We start from the raw sequence: 24,531 nt of genomic DNA, 5'->3' as shown, positions 1-24,531 counted from the left end.
TGCGAGAGGTAACTTCAAAATTAAAAAGAAGAAAAACTGTAATCTTTCACTACTTCCTTTTAAAAGAAAAGTATGGATATACCAATAGAAGTGGTAGAAAACGAAAACTTAGAGCTAGAGAAGTTCGAGAATCAAATCGGTCACAAGCGAATTCTAGTCTGGAATATGCAAACCGATTGTCTAAACTTATGCTAACCACACGACACAAAGAGGCCAGATTGAGATTTGCCATGAAGTACCAATTTTAGGAAGATGAATCGGAAAGAGTAATTTCTTCCGATGAAAATAAATTCAATTTGGATGAATCAGAAAAGGGATCGTACTTTCGGAGAGGGTTTTTTCATGGTTTGGGCAACTCTTAGAGTCAAAATGAAAAGGCCTCTATGCTTCATATCCACAAAAATGAATAGTGCCAGGTATATAGAACTTCTAGATGAAGTATGTATTACGTTATTCAATGACAATTTCGATGAAGAGTGGATTTTAAAGTGAACCTTAACCCAATCAAAAATGTATGCGCAATACTTTCTCAATCGGCTTTTAAAAATGGCAGACAGTTTGACAGGGCCAAAGTTCTTAGAAGAGCGTTTAATGTGGAATGGTGAAAACTTGAACAAAATATTATAAAAAACTGATTCAAATCGATGCTTCGATGACTTCCAAAAGTTATAATTAAAGGAGGATCCAAAACAAATTACTAAGCTCCAGGTTAATTTGCAAGGAAATTTGATGTCAGATTTCCATTGCGTGAGCAATGGAGCAACCCAGAATGCATTCAGGGAGGTTTGACGGATATTTTCTCCAAGAATTAAAAACGGTCTGGAGCCAGATGGTACTTAAAGGATAGTAATAAGTATCACTATGCTATGGGGAAAATGGCAACTGTTTTCCAAACGGAAGTTTTTTCTATCCTGAAAGTAGCCGAATGGAGAATCGAGAGGAGATGGAGCGGGAAACAGATTGGAGTTTTCAGTGACCGCCAGGCTGCACTGAAGGCCCTGGAGAGCGTGAAGTAACCCTCAAAGATTGTTCAAGAATGTGAAAAGAAGCTTAATTCTGTCGCAAGACAAAACAGGCTTGAACTTATTTGGGTTCAAGGACACTCCGTTGTTCAAGGAAACGAAATAGCCAACCGGGGATCATTGGTTCCCCCACAAGGGTGAATTGGATCAGCGATTATGTAGGAAATCTACATAAAGAGCGATGGTCCAGTCTAGAACGCTGCAGAACTGCAAGTGTTTTGTGACAAATCCGAACAGAAAACTGTCAAACTTTCTACTAAAACTTAGAAGGAAAAACGTTCAGTTGATGGTCGGTATCATTACAGGACACAATTCATGGGGTCAGCATATGACCACCAATGGAATCATTGAGGACCCAATGTGCCTCGTGCTTGAAGGAGGCGGATAGCACTGAACCCTTTCTCTATGAGTGTCCTGCCTTTGCTAGTCCAAGACTTTGGACTTTGGGTTCCGATGTCGTGAGAATGAGTAATATTTTTTCTCTAAAGCTGGAGGATATTTACAGATTTACCAAAGAATCTGGAAAATTCTCTCAAGACTAACTACTTTTGCCTCTGTCTATATTATTTCCTATACCTTTCTCCTTTCCTCCTTGACTAGGGTAGATAGTTCAGAGCTCTAAATATAATGGGCTTTTAGCCTCAGTGCCACCAAATCTCTTGGTGCTGCTTGGCTCGACCAATTGAAATTTCAGTTTGAAATTTCAAGCTCCAGATTATAAACCATCCCCAAGAATTCTAATTGCTTATTTTAAATATAATCACAGTGGTGTTATTTTATTCTGAAGTTTACAATTTTTTCCACATCACAAAGTAAGAGCTCTTTTATTTGGATGAATATCAAATTTCTCTGAATAATATTTCATTCTACGCCCTTCCTACTCGAAAAAATCAATAATTTTCGCGGATTTATATCAACTAATTTCGGGATTTTCGATATTTAGAAATCCAAAGATTACGGGATCCCGAGGTTGGAGTTCAGTGATTAGCATCTCTACGTATTTATTTACGCAGTTCTATTTGTATTAACCCGCTCACTCCCGCACTTCTTCTCCTAGCACCAAGTGTACTCGGTCTAAGTGCCTGCACGTGTCGTGGTTTCCCATGCCACATAGCAGCATATTGCATTTTCACGTAACTGACATTCTCTAGTGGCTTGGTGCTTGTTGCATGTTGCTTGTTGTACATTGCATATTGTGCGGTTAGACACAACACAATCAATACAACACCAAACTTAACCAATGCAATATGATACACAGCCTATGGGATGTTAGCGAGTGAAGTGGCAAATGCAAGGAGCAATGCATAAAAGCAGCGGCTGCGATGCAAGCAATAACAAAAACACTAGTTAAACAGAAAAATTAAAGGTAAATGTGTGAAAACTGCCAACAACTAAGCTATCGACGATAGCAACGCATTATAGGAATCGACTTATTGCTACGCTTTGATTAACTTTGTAATTAATTTTGTAATGCTGTAATTGTAGAAGCTACTTATTCACTTTTGGCGTAGCTGTGGATTATTATGGATTAAGATAGACTTAAGCTACGAGTCCTTCACAATTCTTAGAGTATTTGAGTACATCTCCAAGTCGGATTATCATTGCGTGCTCACGCTGTATACCACCGGAATATTTCCCATCTATATCCTCCCAAGTGAGAAATGAAAGAGGTGCAGTATTTCGAAATAGAGCTTGATGAGCCTGTTCGTGAACGCCTAGACTTTGTATGGTAAAAGTGGTGGAGGAGTTTTTTGCGAGAAGTTTCCATCAAGTTCAAACCCTCTACCGTGTGTTCAAGCACTATAGTTCATTACAAGCGAAGGTGGCTGTCTAGAGGACAAAGTGGCAGCACCTAATCCTCAGATGCCCTGCTCTCACTGGACTGATATTCAGCTTTTCTTGTTTTTTGCTCCATTAAAAATTTGGAGTTCACACGCCTTATGAATTTCTTCAGTAGGAAGCGGTAAGCACAGCCATAAGTAGTCATCGTTCGTTCTTCCTTCTTCTGTACTAATAATATTCCAGGAAATTGGTGGGTTTATGAACTTGCTAAACAGGTAACAGGGTTCCCTCCACTACCTGCGGTCTGTTGCATGAAAGGTGAGCTTCGCTTCAACTCAAAGAGCACTAAATAAAAACTCAGGCTTCTAAGATCGGGAAAGCCTTCTGGCAAAGCCTAAATCGAAGACGTTTGAGAAGGCTTCTAAGGTTAACAAAGCCTCAGCTATCGATTGTTGTGGCTATTCTCTCTGCTCATTTCAATCGTTTGAAATTCAAGCCGTGAGACTTGGCATTACCTCGTCTGTGAAACCGAATGAGTGTTTAGTGCGCAAAACATCGTTTATATAAAGAAATATGAAAATAAAAATAAATAAATAATAAGTACACTTTTTGCAGCGGAGACCCCTCTCTAATAGGGAAATGCCGAAGGAAATCGAGTAAAAGAACAAAAAGGTTTGAAGTGAAACTTCTTAGACATCGATGGACCAACGAGAATGGAGAGTAAAATTTCAAGGCTATGCAACCTTTTGGGCATTTTCGTTCCGCGAGAGAGAAAACAGATATAACGTAGAGGAAAAGGAGAGAGAGAGCTATTCCTTATATATATATATCTTAGAAACAGTTTAAGCTATTTTTCCTGAGTTTATATTTTTGTTGCCTACTATTTGGGGCGTTCTTGGTCAAAATTTTTTTGGCGTTTTTTTTGTGCCTACTTTTTGGCGCTTATTTCCGTTTCCCGGCTAATGGTTGCGCGAACTATAAAGTGCTATCCATTTCGGCATCGGATTTATTGGTATTGCCATTGTTACTAATGTTTTAAATTAATCAGCAAGCACCAAATTTTATAAGAAGGAATTGGATCAGTCAAATGTAAAGAACACAAAGCATAATGGACAAAGACTTCCTGGACACTTTTAAGCCTACTAATATGAGATGAATAATGTGGAATCCACTGAGCATTTACGAGTAAGCTGGGAATGCAAAATAAAGATAGATAGTAGTTCTAGAGTATATGGATCAACAAAGTCTGCACGAAAATTTCGAATGGAAGCAAATACAGAAATTACTTTGCAAAGGTTTAATTTAAAGTCATTGCCAGCATATTTTTTAGTAAAGTTGACGCAAACATTTCGGTAATTTTGCACGCATAAATCCTATTAAATCCAAACTTATGTCAGTGTTACATGTAAGTAAGATAAGTCAGTAACAAATGCATCCACTTTAAAGGGCCAACCTGGATATGTCAATTATTTTTTGTTTTTAAACGGTGACTATTTATTTATTTTTTATAATTTTTTCCCAATTTTATAGTCGATTTTTTATTTTTATTTTTTGTTTTCTATTTAACTTTTTTATTTATATATTTTTAGTTTTTTTAAACATAATTTATATTCCAACAAAACCCAAGTAACTCCAAGTTTCAAACACAACTCTTAAAAAGTTAAGAGATTTTAATAAATTTTCAAACCATTTGAATACAATATGGGGAATGCAGTTTTTTCAGTAACGACTATTAACAATTTTTTTTAAAAAGAGAAATTGCACAAAACAACCAAAAAATAAATTGTCTCAATTGTCTTCGACATCAACGCGAATATTGAGCCACTTCGAACTTGGACTACTCCATTATTATACCAAAATGATGAGCCACCCTTTAATTGCATCAAAATTCAACTGGCTATTAAAATGCATACCCAAAATTTTGGTTATAAGTTTGAATGAAAATTTGTTGAAATTTTTTAAATTTTGTACAAAATTGGAAGTTATAAGATTTTTTATGTAATATGGACTACAGTTATATAAAAACTTACAAAAAATTAAATAATTGATAAACAAATAGTCAAAACTGTGCAATATGTTATGAATCTTTTATTATATGAATTTTCTAACTATAAAAATTTATTTAATTTTTGCCTTTCAAATGGCTTTTTTTTCATATCACTTAAATCATCATTTAAGTGTAATTAAAATACCAAATTATTGACTTTTTACCCTTTTGCGGTATATGTTACGGCTCGTTACGCCCTTTGTGATGCTTTTTCGCATTGACTTGCTAATTAAAAGCAGATGTTATTTAATGAAACATTAATACAACTAAAAACTCTTTTCATTCAAACCATTTAAAAAGCTTATTTTCGCCACTTTTTGAAATCTATTTAACTTTAATTGCTTTGTGTGAAAAGTATTGTGAATTTAGCATTGAATTTGGTGAAAGGCATTGTTGATATGCCAGCTGGCTAGTTGGCCTTTTGTTGACACTTTGAAAATTATAGCTATCACATACGGACGTTATCTGCGATAGGTTAAAATAATGTAGGTTTTATTATGACATAATTAGAGATATAAAATTCAATTAATATTATAGATATGACAAAATAAGCTCAGTGTGTGAGAGGCATACTGCGAAAAAATATCATAGTTGGTGAAACGGAACATAACTGTACGAACATTCTGAAGTAATTTTAGCAATAATTAATTTTAGATGGGAACCAATAGTTTTCTTGGCGCTGTGAGATAATTTAAAAAGTAACGAAAGGTAAATAAAGCGCTTGCATCAAGCCCAAAACTGGGCACATTTTAACCCTGCATGCCCACCGTGATTTTTTGTACGTTGTTACCAATGTTAGTCGATTCGACTAACATACTCAAAATATCGATGCTGCAGAACTACCTATGCTCATAATTTTTAAAAGTTATTGAAAAATTAAAAGATTATTCCTTTCTTTATTCAAAAGTAAAACAACATTTCCAATTGTTTCTGTTTTTCATTTATTTTTATTATTATCACATTTTGTTACTCTTCAGTTTTAGATATCTTACTTAGTGTTACAAAAAAAAAATTAAAAATTAAAAAACCTTAAAAGTAAAAAACATTTCACTGCCGATATAAAGTTAAAGAATTATTTTATATTATTTAAGCATAAAAAGAGTTTAAAATAAAAGTTTTGTACATTAGGCACAAGTCTCAAATTTTAGCTTGAAAGCTTAACATTTATTTATTGCTCAACACATGATGTTGAGAAAAAATTAAAAATAAATGAAAAAGAACATAGAAAATAACAAGGCTTTCTGCCGTTATAAAGTTTAAGTAATTTGATTAAATATAAAGTTTATAAAAAATGTTAATTGTACATTAAAGTTTTGCACAATAGGCACAAATCTCGACCTTGTGCTCACCACATACATGTTTCATGCATTTTGAGCATACACTCTTCTTCATTCGGTGTTTTTTGTAAGGACAGATAGAGCAAATTTTTCTTTTGTTTTTCTTTTTTGAGGGTACATTCTCAACACTTGCCTCCTCAACTGGCACGGATAAAATATCTCGGATATTCTGCTGCAATTCTGAGTGCAGGTTAAATTTATCCCATACCTCTCTTATAGCAGCGAATCTATCGTTAAGATGCAAAACTCTTACAGATCTATCGTCAAGCCGCAAACATGAGACCAAAAAGCTTAATAGCGAGCGACTCATTGTTGAGATATACCTAGTTCTAGAATATTCTTTATTAAATAGCTCACGAGAGGTCAAATGGTTGTCTTTCATAACAGCGCTCAATATTAAGATACCAATCAGTGCTTCAAGTTCTGTTTTGTTCACCGGCTTTTCATTTGGAAAATCTCCATTCCTTTTTTCAATTTCGACGTTGGTGTAATGAACTATAATACTTCAAATTTCATCAGTGATAAATAATTTAAACACTTCAGCGCAATCCGTAACATTCTTTGCTGCTCCTGTTGCACCTTTAGCATGATGCACTATGTTAATTGCAGACCGACGCCATTTTCCTTCAGTTGTCGCCCATTTATATTTATTTTTACCACGCAAAAATCTTTTGGAAAATGGTATTATATTATTCTGCGGCGCCTGAGGTGGTGGTTCTTCATTCCAGTCCTCCGAATTGTCCGAACAATCATCCTCCGAAGAATTCATACCCTCTTCTAGTAAATTCGTTTCGAATTCGCTTTCGGAAATACTGAAATCCTCTTCATCCTCATCCGACATAGCCAAAATTTTTTCAATTTCTTCCTCACAAATTTTAGTTGGCCTCATTTTCAATGCTAAAAAAGTTGCACTAAGCCCAATGTTAGTCGTTTCGACTACGCAGTTTCTACAAATACATACATACCACTTAAGCGAGCCAAACAACAAGTCCGTACTGATCAGGAGCAGCATTGCAACTAAATAAACTCTCTCAACGTTAAAAATGAAATTGATACAATGAGAGAAAAAGAAATTACAAATGTGAAAAGCAGTGATGTTAGTCGAAATGACTAACAGTGGGACTGCAGGGTTAATCAAACTTTTCACTCACTTTTTTGATCTACTTCAAACTTACACTTTATTAAACCAAAATTCAATAGTCTATAAAACTACGTACCCGAAATTTTTCTAAAAATTCTGAGTACGAAGTTTGAAGTTTTAATGAAAATGTGCCAAATTTTTATAAATTTCATATAAAGTTCGAAAATTTGCATTATATTGTAGTTGTAGAAAATAATTGAAATTAAAAAATAAAACAATGAATAGTCACATTGTACAATTTATCGCTGATGGCGTATGTCCAAGGGCTGCTGATTGGAATTGAGATTTGCTGGGGCCAATCTAAAAGAAGGCTGATATGTTCTGCGCTCATTATTAGAAAATCAGTGTACTATTCGAAAATTAAAAAATAAAAAAAAAAATAAAAATTAAAAAAAAAGAAATTCATTCGAATCATTTCTTTGTCAACACCTAAGCATCATACGGCAGCGTGAAAATGATTCATCTGTATGGATCAAACTCTGTTGATCGCTTCATTAATCTGCCTTAATAACAAAGCTAAAATCTAACGGTTTAAATACCGTATTTCGCAATACAAATATGAAAAGAATTAGAAAAATATTAAGTAAAAGATGCGGACCGTTTTCCGCTGGACGTCTTTAGTAAGCCATATAAGCAACAAGTCATACTATAAGTCGATTTGAAGACGATATTACTCATACAAAAAATTCTCAAAACTCTTAACTTCACCTAAATTATTCGAAACCATCTATTTAGATTACATATAAATATATATTTTTCCGTGATTCCTTGGTGGAACAAAGGGCCTCATTAATAGAGATAATAGATTCGGATTACTTTATAGCCCAACCAAATTCACTCTCTTTTGGACTATCAAAATAAGATTTAACCAAAAAACTCGCACATTTCAAAGTATCTGTAGCAGAGATGGCCTAACTTGTCTTCTCTATCTGGTGAGTTACAGGTCTGACTGATCATGTTGTACTCTAATAATATCCTTGCCAATCAGCCAAAGACGCCGTGCTAAAAGACCAACCTTCGATAAAATTCGAAAGCGTAGCACTTTGTTTGCTTTTTTAAAGTCCAAGGCCGAAGCGTTCCGGGCTAACTCATTACACATTTTGTTACAAGGAAACTAACTTAAGTCCGTGAAATAGAACCTTCTCTGCTTTGCATGTAGTAATTATTGTCTAGCTCTTTGAAAATTATGCAATACTCACTGGGAGGGCCACAAACTCTTTTGATCCCAAAAGATTCCAAAGACATTCGTTAAGTCTGAAAGACCTCAAAGACCTCGCATTTGAAGACCCAGTAAGCAAACTTTCGTGCCTAGTTCAAAGCTCTTGATTCAAAAAGTATGGATTATAGTCGGCCTAGTAATCGAAAGGCCAGCCTGATTATTTTTACTAAGATATAGTTTGTCTCCGCCTAACTAACGAACCATCAGTAATAATCATATGGAAGCCCGATCTTTTCAATTCTCTGTCCCGTCTTGTGGAACGTTAGTTATGACGAGATATTCAATATAGAAATGACGGATAGTAACTTTCTTATCGTATACGCAGGCCTCAAATTAGCCACAGACAAAACGGGCTTATACTTCTAAGCAAGAAACACATCCCGCTAGAAGTTAGCTTGCTAACTTGCTCAAATACGCTCACCACAAAAAGGTTCCTAAAGTAGGCAGTAAACGGCATAAGACTGGACTCAAGGCAAACTTTCTGGCCCCAAATAAAACACGCAGCAAGGAAAGTCGCTCAGATGGCCTCTCTACTCAGAGGACTGAGAGCAAATATAGCCTGCACAGTATTAGGACCAGCCGTGCAAGTAATAAGCGGTTCAATACCGTTATATCATTGTTATTTACTTTTGAGAGGAAAAAGTTACGGGCAATAAACAAAGAGGGAATGGATGAAAGAACTACCAAACCTGCAGCGCGTGAGTAAGGAATGAAACGCTAAGGCTACGGCAAGACCGCTGGATTAACGAAACACGCGGCAGATGTGCGGCTGGGCGAATAAAGGACGTTGCTTCATGGTACAGCAGGAGCTTCGGTAAAGTCAATTTTTATACAACCCAAATGCTTTCGAGGCACGAGTATTTCCAGAAGTACCTGTACAGAATAAGGAAAAGCGAAGACCCCTCATGCATACATGGGGATGCCGCCGAAGATGACGCTGAACATACATTCCTCCAATTCATACGTTGGGAGTAAGAATGTCGGATGCTAGAGAGTGCAATCGGTCACTTAGCCACTAAAAATGTAATCAACAAGATGCTAGGTTAGGTTAGGTTAGTATGGTTGCCCAGGGAATGAGCACACTTGGACGAAGAAAATGGATTCGTCCTTTGTGATACCTTTACGAAGGAAGTGAGGTGATAGAAAAAGACCGATGGGATACAGGGAGAAGGTGGGGAGAGGTAGTGCTGGGATGGTTAGGAGCGTGTGGATTACGAACGATGACTATGCTGCGTGTGCGTCAACCGCTTTGTGCTGCTGCCCTTATTGATGTTAGTACGCATGTGAGCAACCAATCACCTGCCTCCTTGATTGCGGCTACCTCTGCCTGGAACACACAGCAGTGGTCCGGTGACCTGAATTTGAGTCAGATGGGAAGCTCCTTGCAAAATACTCCTCCGCCAACCTTTCCTTCCAACTTCGATCCATCCGTGAACAAGTTTACCACGCCCTGCCTCCAACTGTAGCCCCCCGTCCACTCTTCCCTTGACGTAGTATGAGTGGAGAAGGTTCCGGTTGAACTAAACGAGGGTACACACTGATCCCTTGACAGAGGGATGAACTCGAAGTTTCTAAGGATGCTTGACTGCCCATAAGTGAGGTTGAGATTATAGCGCGTGCCCCTCAGGCTGATTGCGGTACGTGTAGCGGCGATTCCGCCTGCGATGCCTACGAGTACCATATTTAACATTGACAAGATGCTAAGTAGCGGGGAAACGTGGGAGATCATCAGTAGTGTCCGCTCAGGCAGATAGGCATAGGCCTTTGTAATGAGGAAGATGGAACACCATTCGGAACTAATGCAAAAGCTGCTTCAGGGTAGGCGACGGAGGTAACGATAGGGAGTTTTTTAGTCCACATACCATTTTTCTTTCGCGAACAAAAAAAAAAACAAAAAATAAAAAATCTATTATCTATTACCTAAAATTCCCAACTCTGTAGTAAAAATTATCAACTCTGTAGTCGTATGACACAATAAAGAAATTTTTAAATTAAGCGTTCAGTTTAGTATTTAAAACGCAGTTAGTAAATCGCATATATCTCTTAAATCGACTTAGGCTACTACGGCATGCGACCACAGAATTACTAAATAAGGATTATGGTGAAATTTACAATTCAAAACTTTTTATTGACTACCTTACTAAATTACGAAATACTATATACCCGTAACGAATTACTCTGCAACACCACTTCATCACATTCACAATTCGAGATCACGCAACACAACAGCACCGGCCGCAGTGAAAGCTTGCACTGAGCAACACTTGAATACCCATGCATGCGTAATAACAGCAAACGTAGGAATTTATGTGCATGCATACATTTAATTTCCTCCCCACAATTATTTGAAGTGCTTTATGTATTATTCAGTAATTAAATAGTTTTGCATTAATATCTAAAATTATATGAAATTTTTGTTCAAAACTTTTCTTTTGTTTGCCAATGAAAGGGAACTCAACGAACTGCTGCAATATTCCCTATTGTTTGTTAGCCTTGCAATGAATTTACCATGAACCGGAAATGGATCAATAGAAAATGCATGATGAATTTATTTTGCATTTAACATGAATGCCATTCAATATTGGTGGGCGATAGACGCAAATGGATTGTTAATGGCTTATTGATTAGGAATTTTATTTTGTTTGCATTTGAATGCAGACAGCTATGCAATTATTAGTTGCCTCGCCTCATTTGAAATGGTGTTTTTTGGGTGTTTCTTTAAAAGCGTGTAAAACGGCAACGGAAAAAGATTTTACTTTTGTTTTGAGTATTTTATTTTTTGAACTATTGTTAAATACACATTTTGGGCATATGAGGTTCGTTCAAATATTGTCAGCCTTTAAAAAATGGTCTACCAATAAAAGGTAGTCATTGGCGACACGGATTTTGGGACTCACAGGTGTCTTAAATCAAAAAGACAAAAAGACCAAAAAAAAAAATTAAAATAAAAATACATTTTTTTTCATTTCCGTTTTACAAGCTTTTAAAGATACACCCAAAAAACCCCCTTTTAAATGAAGTAAGGGCCTTAATCTATAACCATCAGTTCCCTTAGCATTCGCATTGGTCATAACTTCGAGTTTCACTTCCTCAACAGGAGCTACAGAAAAGCTCATATCACCTTCGAGAGATTCCAATCGTCACAGGTGGTTCAGAAATGGACACTAGAAACGGATATTATATTTCTATCCAGCAACTCTTGTTAAGATGAGTTTATTATTTACGACCACCGCAGCTTTTTTTAAACCCAGCTTCCTTTAAGATCTCAATCAGAGAGGCATCAAAGCTCCAAGATCGGTTACGCCTAACTCAAAATGTTTTAGAAAATGTATGTCCATAATTTGTGCGGCTACAAAGAACACAGTTTTTTTCGGGTAAATGTGAAAGTAGAGTGAGAAAGAATATGAGACGGGACTTGGAAAATTTAGCATAAGATACAAATCTTTGCAAATTAAATAGCAAATTATAGCAACTACTAAGAGCTCTTGAACTAATATGGAATCTAGTGGAGTTTCACGTTCACCAAGATCAACGTACCTTGAATAACGAGCATGAGGCATGCTCTGACTCTCAAAAAAAGCTTGCCTAGATAATAGACAAAATCCATTCGATACTTGCTTTGCCAATAAACCGCACTTCGCTTACGCTTCGATTTCTAGGCCACAAGTTCTCGGAGCGAGGGCTGATTTGATGCGCCAAAAGATCGGAAAATTTGAAGGTAATTTAAGGAAGTGCTTCCGGCGCAACGCAACGGGCATCTGTGGCCGTCGAGGAAACTCTTTCTAGGAGCATATCGTGTTGACTAAATTAAATTTACGCAAATAAAATTTTCTTTCATAAAAGTAGGGAAAGATTTTTTCTAAGAAGAGAGAAGTAAACATTGAAAACAACAACAAAACTCATACATTGATTAGTAGGGTAGGCAAAATATTTCTGCTGCAACAAAATTAAATGCACCTCCGATGGTTATTTACGAAAGTAATAATTTAAGCGGTAAATAACTATTAAAAAACTTGTTTTCAGTAAGAAAATGTTATTAAAATAGGGTGATTAATTTGATTTTCGGGGCGTTTTCCTGCAACAACAAAGACGGCGAACTGGTGACAGACATACAAAGCAATCTTAAATTGTGGAGTGAACACTTCTCGAACCTGTTAAAAAGTGATAGCTGCGCATATCACAGAAAATGTGAAGATACCGATACCCCCCAAATAGTCGACGACGGAATTGACGTTCCGCTACCCGACCATGACGAGGTGAGAATAGCAATATCACGGCTAAAGAACAACAAAGCCGCTGACGCCGACGGACAGCCGGCTGAGCTATTCAAACATGGCGGCGAGGAGCTGGTAAGGTGCATGCATCAGCTTCTATGCAAAATATGGTCGGATGAAAGCATCCCTGCCGATTGGAACTTAAGTGTGCTCTGCCCAATCCAAAAGAAGGGCGATCCTGCAATCTGTGCCAATTACTGCGGGATTAGTCTTCTAAATATCGCCTATAAGGTTCTAGCGAGCGTATTGTGTGAAAGGCTGAAGCCCACCGTCAACCAACTGATTAGACTTTATCAGTGTGGCTTTAGACCTGGAAAGTCTACCATCGACCAAATATTTACAATACGCCAAATCTTGGAAAAGACCCACGAAAAGAGAATCGACACATAACATCTTTTAGTCGATTTCAAAGCTGTATTCGACAGTACGGAAAGGAGTTATCTGTATGCCGCGATGTCTGAATTTGGTATCCCCACAAAACTAATACGGCTTTGTAAGACATAGAGCAGCGAGTAAAGGTCCAGCGGCTACGTTGGCTGGGTCATGTCGTCCGAATGGATACAAATGCTCCGGCTTTGAAAGTATTCGATGCGGTACCAGCTGGTGGTAGTAGAGGAAGAGGAAGGCCTCCTCTGCGTTGGAAAGATCAGGTGGAGAAGGACTTGGCTTCACTTGATATGTCCAATTGGCGCCGGTTAGCACGAGAAAGAAACGACTGGCGCGCTTTGTTAAGCTCGGCCAAAATCGCGTAGGCGATTATCGCGCCAATTAAGAAGAAGAAGAATTAATTTGATTTTATTTATTTTTTGTTTTTTGTAATAAGCGAGCCAATCGGTAAGAGTGTTATGCGAATGCCACTTTCAGCGGTACAGAAGGCTTACAATGAGCAAAAACATTTTTAAAGAAAATGTTTATTAAAAAAGAGTTTCATTCAAAAATTGTATTTAATAGTTTTTTGTTTGTTTGAGATTGACTTTATAGGAATGCTACAGGAGTTACTCCCAAATGCCATAAAATTAGCAAATGGAACAAATAATTAACTTAAAAATAAGCAAATTTGTAAAAAAATTATTTAAATAATATATTCTATTTTAAGGAAATAAATCAGTGAAAGTGCTTGAAATGGGGCAAAGTAATTATTAAAAAAAAATGCATTAAAAAAGATTTTATCAAAACAGTATTTTAATTTTCTTTTTCTCTTTGAGAAATAAGCAAGACACTGAGACGTTCAAAAATGCTCAAAAATTTACAAAGTGACAAAAAATCTATGTTTAAAAAAATTTTAGTAAAAAAATTATAGTAAAAAATTCTTTTAAATAATTCAATTTTTTTTTCAATATTTCTCTTTTAGGAAATCAAACAAGGAAAGTCCTCGAAATGACACAAAATAATTAAAAAACAAATTCTAGCTAAAAGAATTTTAATTAAAAAACTTTTTTTTTATTTTTTTAAGAAATAAGCAAAACTAATTAAATAAATAAGAAAATATTATAATATTATTTTATATGGAAGTGGCTCAAACTGGCAAAAAAAGCTTGCTACAAGTTAAAAAATAAAAAAAAATTGCTGTACAAACGGCGAATGCTATTAGAAAAACAAAACTGCTTACATTATTTGGCGTTTCTGCACAGCGATTCAAGCCTGGGCACTTCCGAATGGTAGTCATGCACCAATCATTCGGCTACGGCGGCCGCCAGTGAATAAAAGTTTAGCAGAAATAACTGGGGTCACCTACGTAGACGAACGTGCTCTCTTAAGTGTGAAGTTCACCTTCATCCGATTAGAATTGGTGGGAGTTCTATTTCGAAATCAAACTGTTTGGAGATCACTACGGTTGCTTTGCTAAGCTTACAATATTATTGTAAATTCTTTTGGTTAACAAACAAATATTTTATAATGTATACACCAGATATTTCAGACTAATCGGTAATCGGGCTCACATGGCTGCCTAGAGAAATATTGTCATAGGAGAACTCGTCTGATAGTATCGGTACAGTGCACACCTACGCACCAATTCAAATATAGAAATATTCAGATATTTGTTCTACGTTAATCTCTTAAAATATTTGTAAGTATTTTCGTAAAGTATTTGTAACGGATTTATGCATCTTTAAATTAAAAACAAAATAATAGAGGGCGCTTATATATAACTTTTGGCGTAGACAATTCTATTAAAATATTCTGTATATAAAAGGCGGTTAAGTTTCAAGGGCCGGTGTTGATTTTGAATCAAATACAATTTTTATTCTAAATTGTTGTCACGTCTCTTTATTATGACAAAACTGGTATGGCTCAATTATGCAAGGAACAAAATATTGGCCAAATGGCTGCCGCAGCCTCGGCGGCACACCTCCATCCGATGGTCTGAATTTTCGATGACGCTGAGGCATAATTGAGGTTCTGTGCCGTTAATGTGCCGAATTATCTCATCCTTTAGCTCTTGAGTTGTTGCCCTTTTATAGACTTTTCTTCAAATAACCCCAAAGAAAGAAGTCCAACGGTGTCAAATCACATGATCTTGGAGGCCAATTGACATCGCCGCGACGTGAAATTATTCGGCCATCAAATTTTTCGCGCAAAAAAACCATTGTCTCGTTAGCTGTGTGGCAAGTGGCACCGTCCTGTTAAAACCACATATCGTCCACATCCATATCTTCCAATTCGGGCCTTAGTTTGTGAGTCAATTACACCTTGTGAGCGTGCAAGTCTTTATGCATAATGTTCATCAACGACGAGCGTGAGAGATGCAATTGTTGGGCATGACGACGAGTTGAGGTGGACGGCTCTTCAACCACACTATCGCGAACAGCAGCAATATTTTCTGCAGTACGAGCATGCACTGGCGCTTTTACATCTTCTACGGTTTCCTCAAACTTTTGCACAATTTGTCCGATTGTATGCACATTTGGACGATTAAATTGACCGAAAAAATCACGAGTTAGTCTGAAATTGAAAAATGTCAAATGAAATGCAGAAAAGAGCCTCACGTTTAGGTGTGGTTTACATTCAACATCGGCCCTTGAAATTGTACCACCCTTTATAAGGCGCTATTAGCATGCCCAGAAACCTAAACCTTTCTTTTTCGTTCACACGCCTAAACTAAAAAGAGAACGCTGATATCTTTTTTCCAAAAATTTTGCCTGAATTATTGGTTTCCCAGCAAAGGCAATGCACACTTTCGTACTTTTCGTTGGAAATAAAGCCGGTTTATGCAACAAAATATTCCTCTGCTGAAGTGGCTATCAATTCCTCTTCATGCGAAGATTATATAAAAGTATGTTGAATATCGAAAACCTTATGAACAAAAGTTCCAAACTTTGCACGAAATTTATAAAACTTAAGCAAATTTCTGAAAAATTGTCATCACAACTTTTAACTTTTTAATCAAAATTTTTAGTAAATTTCCGTGTATGCAGTTTGACGTTTATAGCCCATTCAATTTAAGTAGAATAAAATATAAGTTTGAACTCAAATTTTAAAACAAAACGAGGTTTCTGAGAACATTTTCTACACATAAACTAGGACAAACGTGGTATGAAATTTTGCAAAAAATTTACGAAAAAATTTGGCCCCAAAATATTGCGAATATAATAAAAAGGTGAAAGTGACTTAATTATATGAGCGCAAGCGGATGAGCTTCTAAAAACTAAATCAAATATGCACTTAGCAAATTCTATTTCAGTTCTAACAGCCACAACTTTTCTTTTTACTTGTATATTTTCAGTTATTGCCTACAATGGCTCCTACTTAACCATTTCGAAGGTGAAGCGCTTGAATATGGGCGCCTATTTGTGCATCGCTTCCAATGGCATTCCACCGACGGTCAGCAAGCGAGTAATGCTAATTGTGCACTGTGAGTAATTACAAAATTTAACTACATTCATATATATATGTTGCATGTGTGTAAGTGTCAGGTATATACTATATATGTATGTTTATGTATGCAGCAAAATGGTATTTATAGCGAGATAAAATTAGCATTTCAAAAAAATACATACTAGCTAATAAATGCTATAGAGGGTGTCCAATTATGGTTGAATATTGAGAATTTAATGCCATTTCTTGTATATTAGTCATGCAGCATCTTCATATGTAAATTCGACATGTCGATAACTTTCTTAAAAAATTTTCGGTGGAAGCTAACAATAGCTGACAATTTAGTGTTAGCTCTTTCACCTAACAAATGGTGACTTCACATGAAATATTAGGAAAGTATCAGCTTTTGATAAAGTAAACTGTGCGACAAGAATTCTGGAATGCCTCCCCCGGCTATTTGTCAACAAAAAGAAATAGAATGAATTAAAAAACTTAAGGAGAGACTTCCTAATTCCCAAAATAGGGATGATTGGAAATAGGGAATCATTGAATGAACATTTGAGGAACAGCGCTAAATAAAGCCTGCCCTATAATTAAGTATAAGGGGAAGAAAAAATCGCCCTGGTGATCTGAAGACCCGACAACCTTAATAAACGACAGCAGAAGACAGTTTAATAGAGCGAAAGCAACACGAGAGTGTAAAGACTGGGACTGCTATTACAGTAAGCTAAGAATTTATAAAAACGAAGACAGGAAAGCGAAAAGTTATGGTTGGAGAACCTTCTGTGGAGAAATCTAAGAAATCATAGAGGCATCTTGACTACGTAAAATCCTTTCAAAAAATCACTATTACTCCGGATACCTCCAAAGACGGAATACGAGTTGGACTATCTCGAGTGCGGAAACTTAAAAGTTACTAGTGGATACACTTTGGGTGCTGGCAATAAACTTCTTGCTAAAGAGCCTAAAGGAGAGGGAACAACACGTGGTAGCCTATGCGGATAATGCTGCAATGGTATTAAGAGGAAAATTTCCCTATACGCTTTGTGAAATCATGCAGGATTTACTAAATATGGTCAAAAGCAAATGGGCTAAGCGTCAACTCCAACAAAACTGAACTTAACTTATTTACTAGGAAACATAGAATTCCAGAAATAACTCCTCCGACTTTAGGCGGTGCGGCACTATCATGTAATGATGAGGCTCGCTATTTAGTTCTAATATTAGACAGAAAACTAAGATGGAAGTCAAATGTCGAAAAAAGAGTAAAACGAGCTACAATAGCATTCTACTCTGGTAAACAGCTAATAGGACTAAGTTGGGGTATTTCCCCATCTACAGGGTTTGATTGAAAAGTAATGACCGCTGGTGACGGTAGTTCCACTGCAGGAAACATTTTTTAAACTCATCCGCCGGAATCGCGTTCAATTCTGCTGTCACAGTTTTTTGGAGCTTTCTTTTCTGGCGCGGAAACAAGTAGAAGTCCGAAAGGGACAGGTCTGAGCTGTAGGGAGGGTGAGGAAGCAGCGGAACCCCCATCTTGGTCAATGCACAGGTGCAGAGGAAGGCGGTGTGCGCCGGCGCATTGTCGTGATGAAGGGTCTAATTGTTGACGAGATCGGGCCGAACCCGGGCGACGCGATTTTTCAGCCGAAGGAGCACATCTTTGTAAAATGCCGCGTTCACAGTGCTTCTTACAAAAATTTGATCGAGTAACGTTGCTCCAACGATCGCTGCATTTTCCCCACTGCAAAATTTTAACACACTTTTAAAACAGCTTTCACGCGCGGAGCGATGTTGACTGCACCGCTGTTGCCAGCGAACTGGGACCGATTTCTAGTGGAAGGGGAAGGTCCAACGATCATTTTCCCCCACCAGCCGATTCGGTTGATCGCTTGGCAGACGCTCCGCACGGGAAGGTTTATTATCAATCAATCAAACCCTGTATCATACTTTGGCTTTACACATCGATAGTTAGACCAATCCTAACATACAGTATACTACATAGAATGGTGCCCATGGTGCATGTACAAAGAATGGCGAGTCTCTGCATCTGCGGGGCCCTTAGGACTACACCCACAGAGGCTCTAAATATTTTGATGAAACTATTACCAATAGAGCGATTCGGCAAGCAAGCAGCTGCCTAGTCAGCTCTCAGATGAAAAGAAATCGATCTAGTCAAAACGGACAATAGATCAATTTTAGAAAAACTATCCTGCATTCCTGGTACAACGGATTTCTGTAAGACCAAGGATATCAACTTAAATAAATCCTTCGTCACGGTATTTCCTTCGAAAGAGGAATGGGATAACAGGCTTATTATTAAAGAAAATGATACAATATAAACATCTCTACGGATGGCTCAAAGCTATAAAACAGAGTAGGTGGAGGGGCTTACTCCGACAAACTTGGAGTTAGCCAATCATTTCGCCTACCTGATCGCCTACCTAAGTTGCAGAAAAGAAGTCTTCTTATACTCGGTCAGTCAAGCAGCAATAAAAGCGGTAGAATCTAAAACGCACTTGTCAAAAACAGTCGTGGCTAGGTTAGTTAAGTTAGGTAGTGCAGGTTACCCAGAGAGTGGGCTCACTTAGACGAAAGAGTTTGGTTCATCCTTTGTGAAAGGGGAAAAAGAGGTGAAGGAAAAGGACGTTAGGACGAAAGGGAAAGGGTTGGGGAGGATTGAGTGTTTGTGGACTATGAACGGTGACTGGTCTGCGGTTGTGTTAACCTCTCTATGCTGCTGATGAAGTTCATCAGTTTCTTGTTATCAAGACCCGCTATATCAGCAGGCGCAGAAAAGAAGTGAGAACCAAGATGCTTGAATCTTAGTACCGCGAGAGCTGGGCAGCTGAGGAGCAGGTGCTGAGATGATTCCACCTCATCCTCCATACAGCTGACGCAAAAAGGACTCGAAGAGATTCCGACTCTCACGGCATGTGCACCCCGCGGGCAGTGCCCCGTGAGGATGCCCGCGAGATTTGAGAGATGAGATTTCGTCATTCTCAGAAAATCCCTCGAACGCCTCCTTTACAAACGTGGCCAGAAGGACTTCGCGACCCTGCACGTCCGTGTACTTACCCAGCGCTCGCTGAGTTGGTGCAAAGCCCATCCTTCCAGGAGTAGAGCGCAGGTTGTCAAGGGGATCCCGATCCTCTCCTTTCGCGCGCACACCACCTCACAGGTCCCGTGTCTGGCCAGCTCGTCGGCTTCGCAGTTTCCAGGAATAACACTGTGACCAGGTACCGAAATTATCTTTCTATCGAAGAATTCAGATGCAATCGAGAGAGAGACCAGGCATTCCCTGACCGGTTTCGCGTGCACCATAATAGAGCCTAGGGCCCTAATTGCCGCTTTGCTATCGGAGTAAATATTTACCTTCTTAACAGTTATTACGCTAGTAAGTAGCCAGTCAGCTGCTTTTTTAATTGCGGCCACCTCTGCTTGGAAAACACTGCAGTGATCCGGTAGCCTGAATTTGAGATTGATGGGGAGCTCTTTGCAGAAAACTCCTCCTCCAACCCTGCCATCCCTGAACAGGTTAACCAGGCCCTGTCCCCAAGTACTGCCCCCGGTCCACTCCTCCCTTGATGGAATATGGGTGGAGAAAGTTCCGCTTGGACTAAGCGAAGGCACGCACTGATCAGTCATAGAATGTTTTAAGCTTCTAAATGACATATCAAAATACTACAAAGTACACCTTATTTGAGCGCCAGGCCACAGGAATATAGAAGGGAACTGCAAGGCGGATGAACTTGCTCGAATCGGTACAAATCTACATAATTTGAAAAATAAATTTTAAACAAACTAATGCTCAAGGTTATAGGGATTAATATACATAATAAAAAAATTTATTTTGTAAGGACTTCAGATGAACAAAGTTAAGCAATCCTAGAGTGAAACTAAGAAAATGCTTTGGAATTAATAGGGGGGCTCCAAAAAAATACAGGATGTTCCAACTTTGTTTGAACAAGTGAGGTAAATAGTAACTTAATTGTTTATTTATTTCGTGTATGCATCAGTAAATTCTGAACCAAACTGGTGAATAGACATTGTGAAAAGATTTTCAAAGGTCTGGCCAAGATTAAACCGTTAACAGACTCTCAACGAATTTGAAGGAAACAGCTGATTAGCTGACGTCACCGGGGTCATGACTGCGGTTCGTTTACGAAAACACTGAGATTGTTTTGGTGATATACGAAAAAGATCGACATAGTTTCCGCGCATGTTGCTCCGTTCTCGCCTGAACAACGACTTATTGGACGAGTGTGTGAATACATATGAAATACACGGGCAGCATTCTGCTTCCGAGTACTCGGTGACGTGGCGGCCGCGGGGACTGGCTCAATTTCGTTTTCCACCATAGCTAAAGGTCAAACTTAGTAATTTATCACATTTCTTGAATAAAGCCAACTATTGAATATGACATTTGTTCCTAAAGGTCTGATAACAGTTCCTTAGGTGAAGCCATTTTTATCACACCATGCCTTGACGTTATTGAGATCTGAGTGGATATGACACGAGTCGGAAAAACTTGAAATTAGCTTAAAAAATTGTAAATCTTCTGCATATAAAAGAAATTTTGAAAGTTCATAACACTTAAATATACCACCAATAAACATGATGAAGACTAATGAATCCAGAATACTGCCTGAGAAGGGCGTTCAAATTAAGGGTGTTTATGTTAAGGGCGTCCAAAAGCAGCAGCAACACCAGAAATCGTAGAAAGAATGCAGGATCTCGTATAAGAAAATCATCGAGTCACTAAAAGAGATATTATAGAAGCTGTGGGCCTCTCATTGGATTTCAGAAAGCTGTGTGCACAGTGGGTGCCGCATTCGCTAACAATGGAACTAACGCTCATTCGAATGCGACTTTTTCAACAACATTTAGAGCGTTTTCGAAAGGATAAAGGGGATTTTGTGCAACGATTCATGACTATGGATGAGACCTGGGTCCATCACCATGATCCTTAATCAAAACAAGAGGCTAAAGAGTGGTATAAATCTAGTTTGTCGGCTCCGAAACTAGTTAGTGTACAGAACTCGGCCAAGAAGGCGTTAGTTTCAGCTTTTCGAGATGTGAAAGGAATTTAGTTTGCGGATTACTTGCAAACTGGTGAAACAATAAATATTATTGTAATCTCTTTAACCAACTGAAGGAAAAATTTGTGAAAAATACCCAGTTTATAAAAGAAAATAATTATTTTTTATCAAGACAATCATAAGAGCATTTTGACAAAGGCTAAAATTCATAAACTAAGATTCAAATTGTCAGAGCATCACCAGATTTGGCCCCTAGCAGCTTCCATCTGTTTTCAAACCTAAAAAAAGCATGCCTGGAAAGTGTTTTTGCCCAAATGATAAGGTCACATAAGGTAGCGTATTTTGCAGCCCTTCTTGACTTTCGCTTCAGAGATGGAGCTCATAAATTGGAATCTTATTGGCACAAATATGATGATGTTCAGGTCGCCTATACTGAATAATAAAATGTATTTCAAACCATAAAATTTTTCTTATCGAACCGCAAAACTTATTGAACAACCTAGTAGTAAATTCATAAAGTTTTTGTGGGAGAAGACCCATCGTGAAATATTCTAGAGAAAATATTTGTAGAGCTTTTCAGCCCTCTAAATTCTTCTTTAACATACAATTTTAGGTGCTTATCAAATAAAGGATCAACGAGAGCCACTATGAGAGAAAATAATTCGTTAAAATATTTTACGAAAAAATAGGTATTAAAATTTCTTTTTATATGTCCAAACCCTTTTTGGGTGTTTGGCCGAGCTCCTCTTCGTGCGTCTTGATGATTTTCCACAATTGAACTGACCTACAATTTTAAGCCGACTTCGAACGGCAGATTCTTTTTTTTTTTGTTTTGAGGCCATGAAAAAGGGCAGAAATACACTTGGAGGTTTGCTATTGCTTGCCGCGGGGCGATCGCTTTTAGAAAAAAATCTTTATTCACTTTGGTGTTTCACGGAGATTCGAACCTACATTCTCCGAATTTCGAATAGGGGTAACGCATCAACCCAGTCGGCTACGGCGGCACTCAGCTTAATATTTTAATTTTAAGCGTAATTTTAATATTTTGAGCGTTATTTCGAAACAACCTTGACCATAATTATGAAAACCTAATTTGACCACCAAAAAAAATTTCAAATCTATAGGTCGCTCGTTTTGGAAAATTTGAGATAAACTGACGGGAAGCCACACACTTTCGAGCAAACCGATCCTTTATATTACAATTCCAAAGTAGGCGATCTCAACGTGGCACCCTTTGCTAGCAAGTTACTACATACTTGTATGCACAAACACATCTTAGATAGAGTGAATGCAGTTAATTTCATTTGCAATTTAATTAAAACCATATTGCATTTGGAAAAGGTCAGCAGGTCGGTATGCCGAGCACCTGGATGTGTGTGCGGGAATGCCAGGCAGGCAGTGGTAAGAGTAGTGGTACTTTTAACTACCGCTATTTCACATATGCACCTTAGTTTTTAAAATGATATGGACATATCTACTTGCCCGGCATTGCATGCTAAGCCACGTTTATTAGTGCTACTTGGTAGAAATTTTTTAAATGCATTTTTTAATGTAATTATTTTAGTTTTCCTCTGCACGGAGTAGCAGTGATATTTATTCACTGTTTTTAGAACCTTGAGGATTAGTTGTACGAGTAATTTATACTATAGAGACTGAAATGAATTGAAAAAGAGTGCACTAGTGCTAAATTTTATGAAATCAAAATGGGAAGAGAAAGGAATCTGCTGAAACCATAACAGATGAATTCGGTGATTATTAGTTGAAACTTGCTTATTTATTTGACTCAATCGCTGCAGACGCTATATTCCATAGAGGAGTAAAAGAACCAAATATACTTTATATAATATATACGGTTATCAAACCTTTCCGACCAGAGGTTCTATCATAAACTTATAAAATATTACAATATTTAAAATCTAAATTCTGTCTAGAGAGAGCATTTTGAATGAGAACCATAGGTAGGTAGGTAGGTAAAATGGCAAGAGTGCCACAGGCACACTTCAAGCAGCACTTACGTGCCGTTTTGATACCATAATGTGGGTCACTACCTGTGAAAAGATTTAGGTAAGAGAAAAACCGTCTACAGCCATCCAGTGCTGTTGATGAAGTGGAGGAGAGAAAAGAGATTTAGGCTGGAGAATTTCTTCAAGTCATCCCCAAAGGGCATGCTAAGGAATCTCAAGCGCCTAGCTGTCAGAGTCGGACATTTGCAGAGAAAATGTTCAACAGTCTCTTTCTCTGTAGGATCCCCACTGCTTCTGCAATAGGGGTTGTACGGAATTCCAAGCTTCTCCGCATGAGTACCGATCAGCCAGTGACCAGTGAACACCGCAATGAGTTTGGAAATTGAATGGCGGGGGATTTCCAGCACCTTAAGCCTTCTGTTTCTATCGTATTGAGGCCTTAGTGTCTTTGAAATAGCACACGATGAGATAGACTTCCATCTGTTTTGCGCTTTGCTTAGAAAGAAATTGTGTAGTTTCCCTTTAACAACGGACAAAGAGATATCGATGTCTGATACCCATACCGTAAAACTCCCAAATCTGTTTGCATTCTAACATTAAATTTCTTTGTTAACCCTTTTAATTTTGTAATTTTTTAACTGAGTATTTTTATAATAAGTGGAAAAAGGGCTTAAAATTCATATCAGAACGAAATATGTAGCATTAGTAACATATAGTAAAATTTATCAAGAAATAAATTAACAATTTAACCCATTATCAACCTCACAAAAGGGACGTTTAAACTCCTCTTTTGGTAAATCTAAATGAAATATCATTTGACAGATTTTTTTTTTATGCGGTATGCGGACCTGGGAGGTGGAATCTTCTAAAGATACGAATGAGCC

General features: G+C 37.6%; 1 protein-coding gene across 1 annotated transcript in view; it reads left to right on the top strand.

Annotated features, from left to right (window-relative positions):
• The window catches only part of LOC129248269 (cell adhesion molecule 1), a 371,310-nt gene that overhangs the window by 230,525 nt on the left and 116,254 nt on the right, over positions 1-24,531 (top strand). The window contains exon 6 of the mRNA XM_054887754.1: positions 16,547-16,675. Coding sequence (XP_054743729.1) covers positions 16,547-16,675 — 129 coding nt within the window. The remainder of the gene's footprint in view (positions 1-16,546; positions 16,676-24,531) is intronic.

Source organism: Anastrepha obliqua, chromosome 5, assembly GCF_027943255.1.
Source record: "Anastrepha obliqua isolate idAnaObli1 chromosome 5, idAnaObli1_1.0, whole genome shotgun sequence".
Classification (NCBI taxonomy): Eukaryota; Metazoa; Arthropoda; class Insecta; order Diptera; family Tephritidae; genus Anastrepha; species Anastrepha obliqua.
The sequence above is the reverse complement of the archived record's forward strand: the minus strand, read 5'-3'. Positions and strand labels throughout refer to the sequence as shown.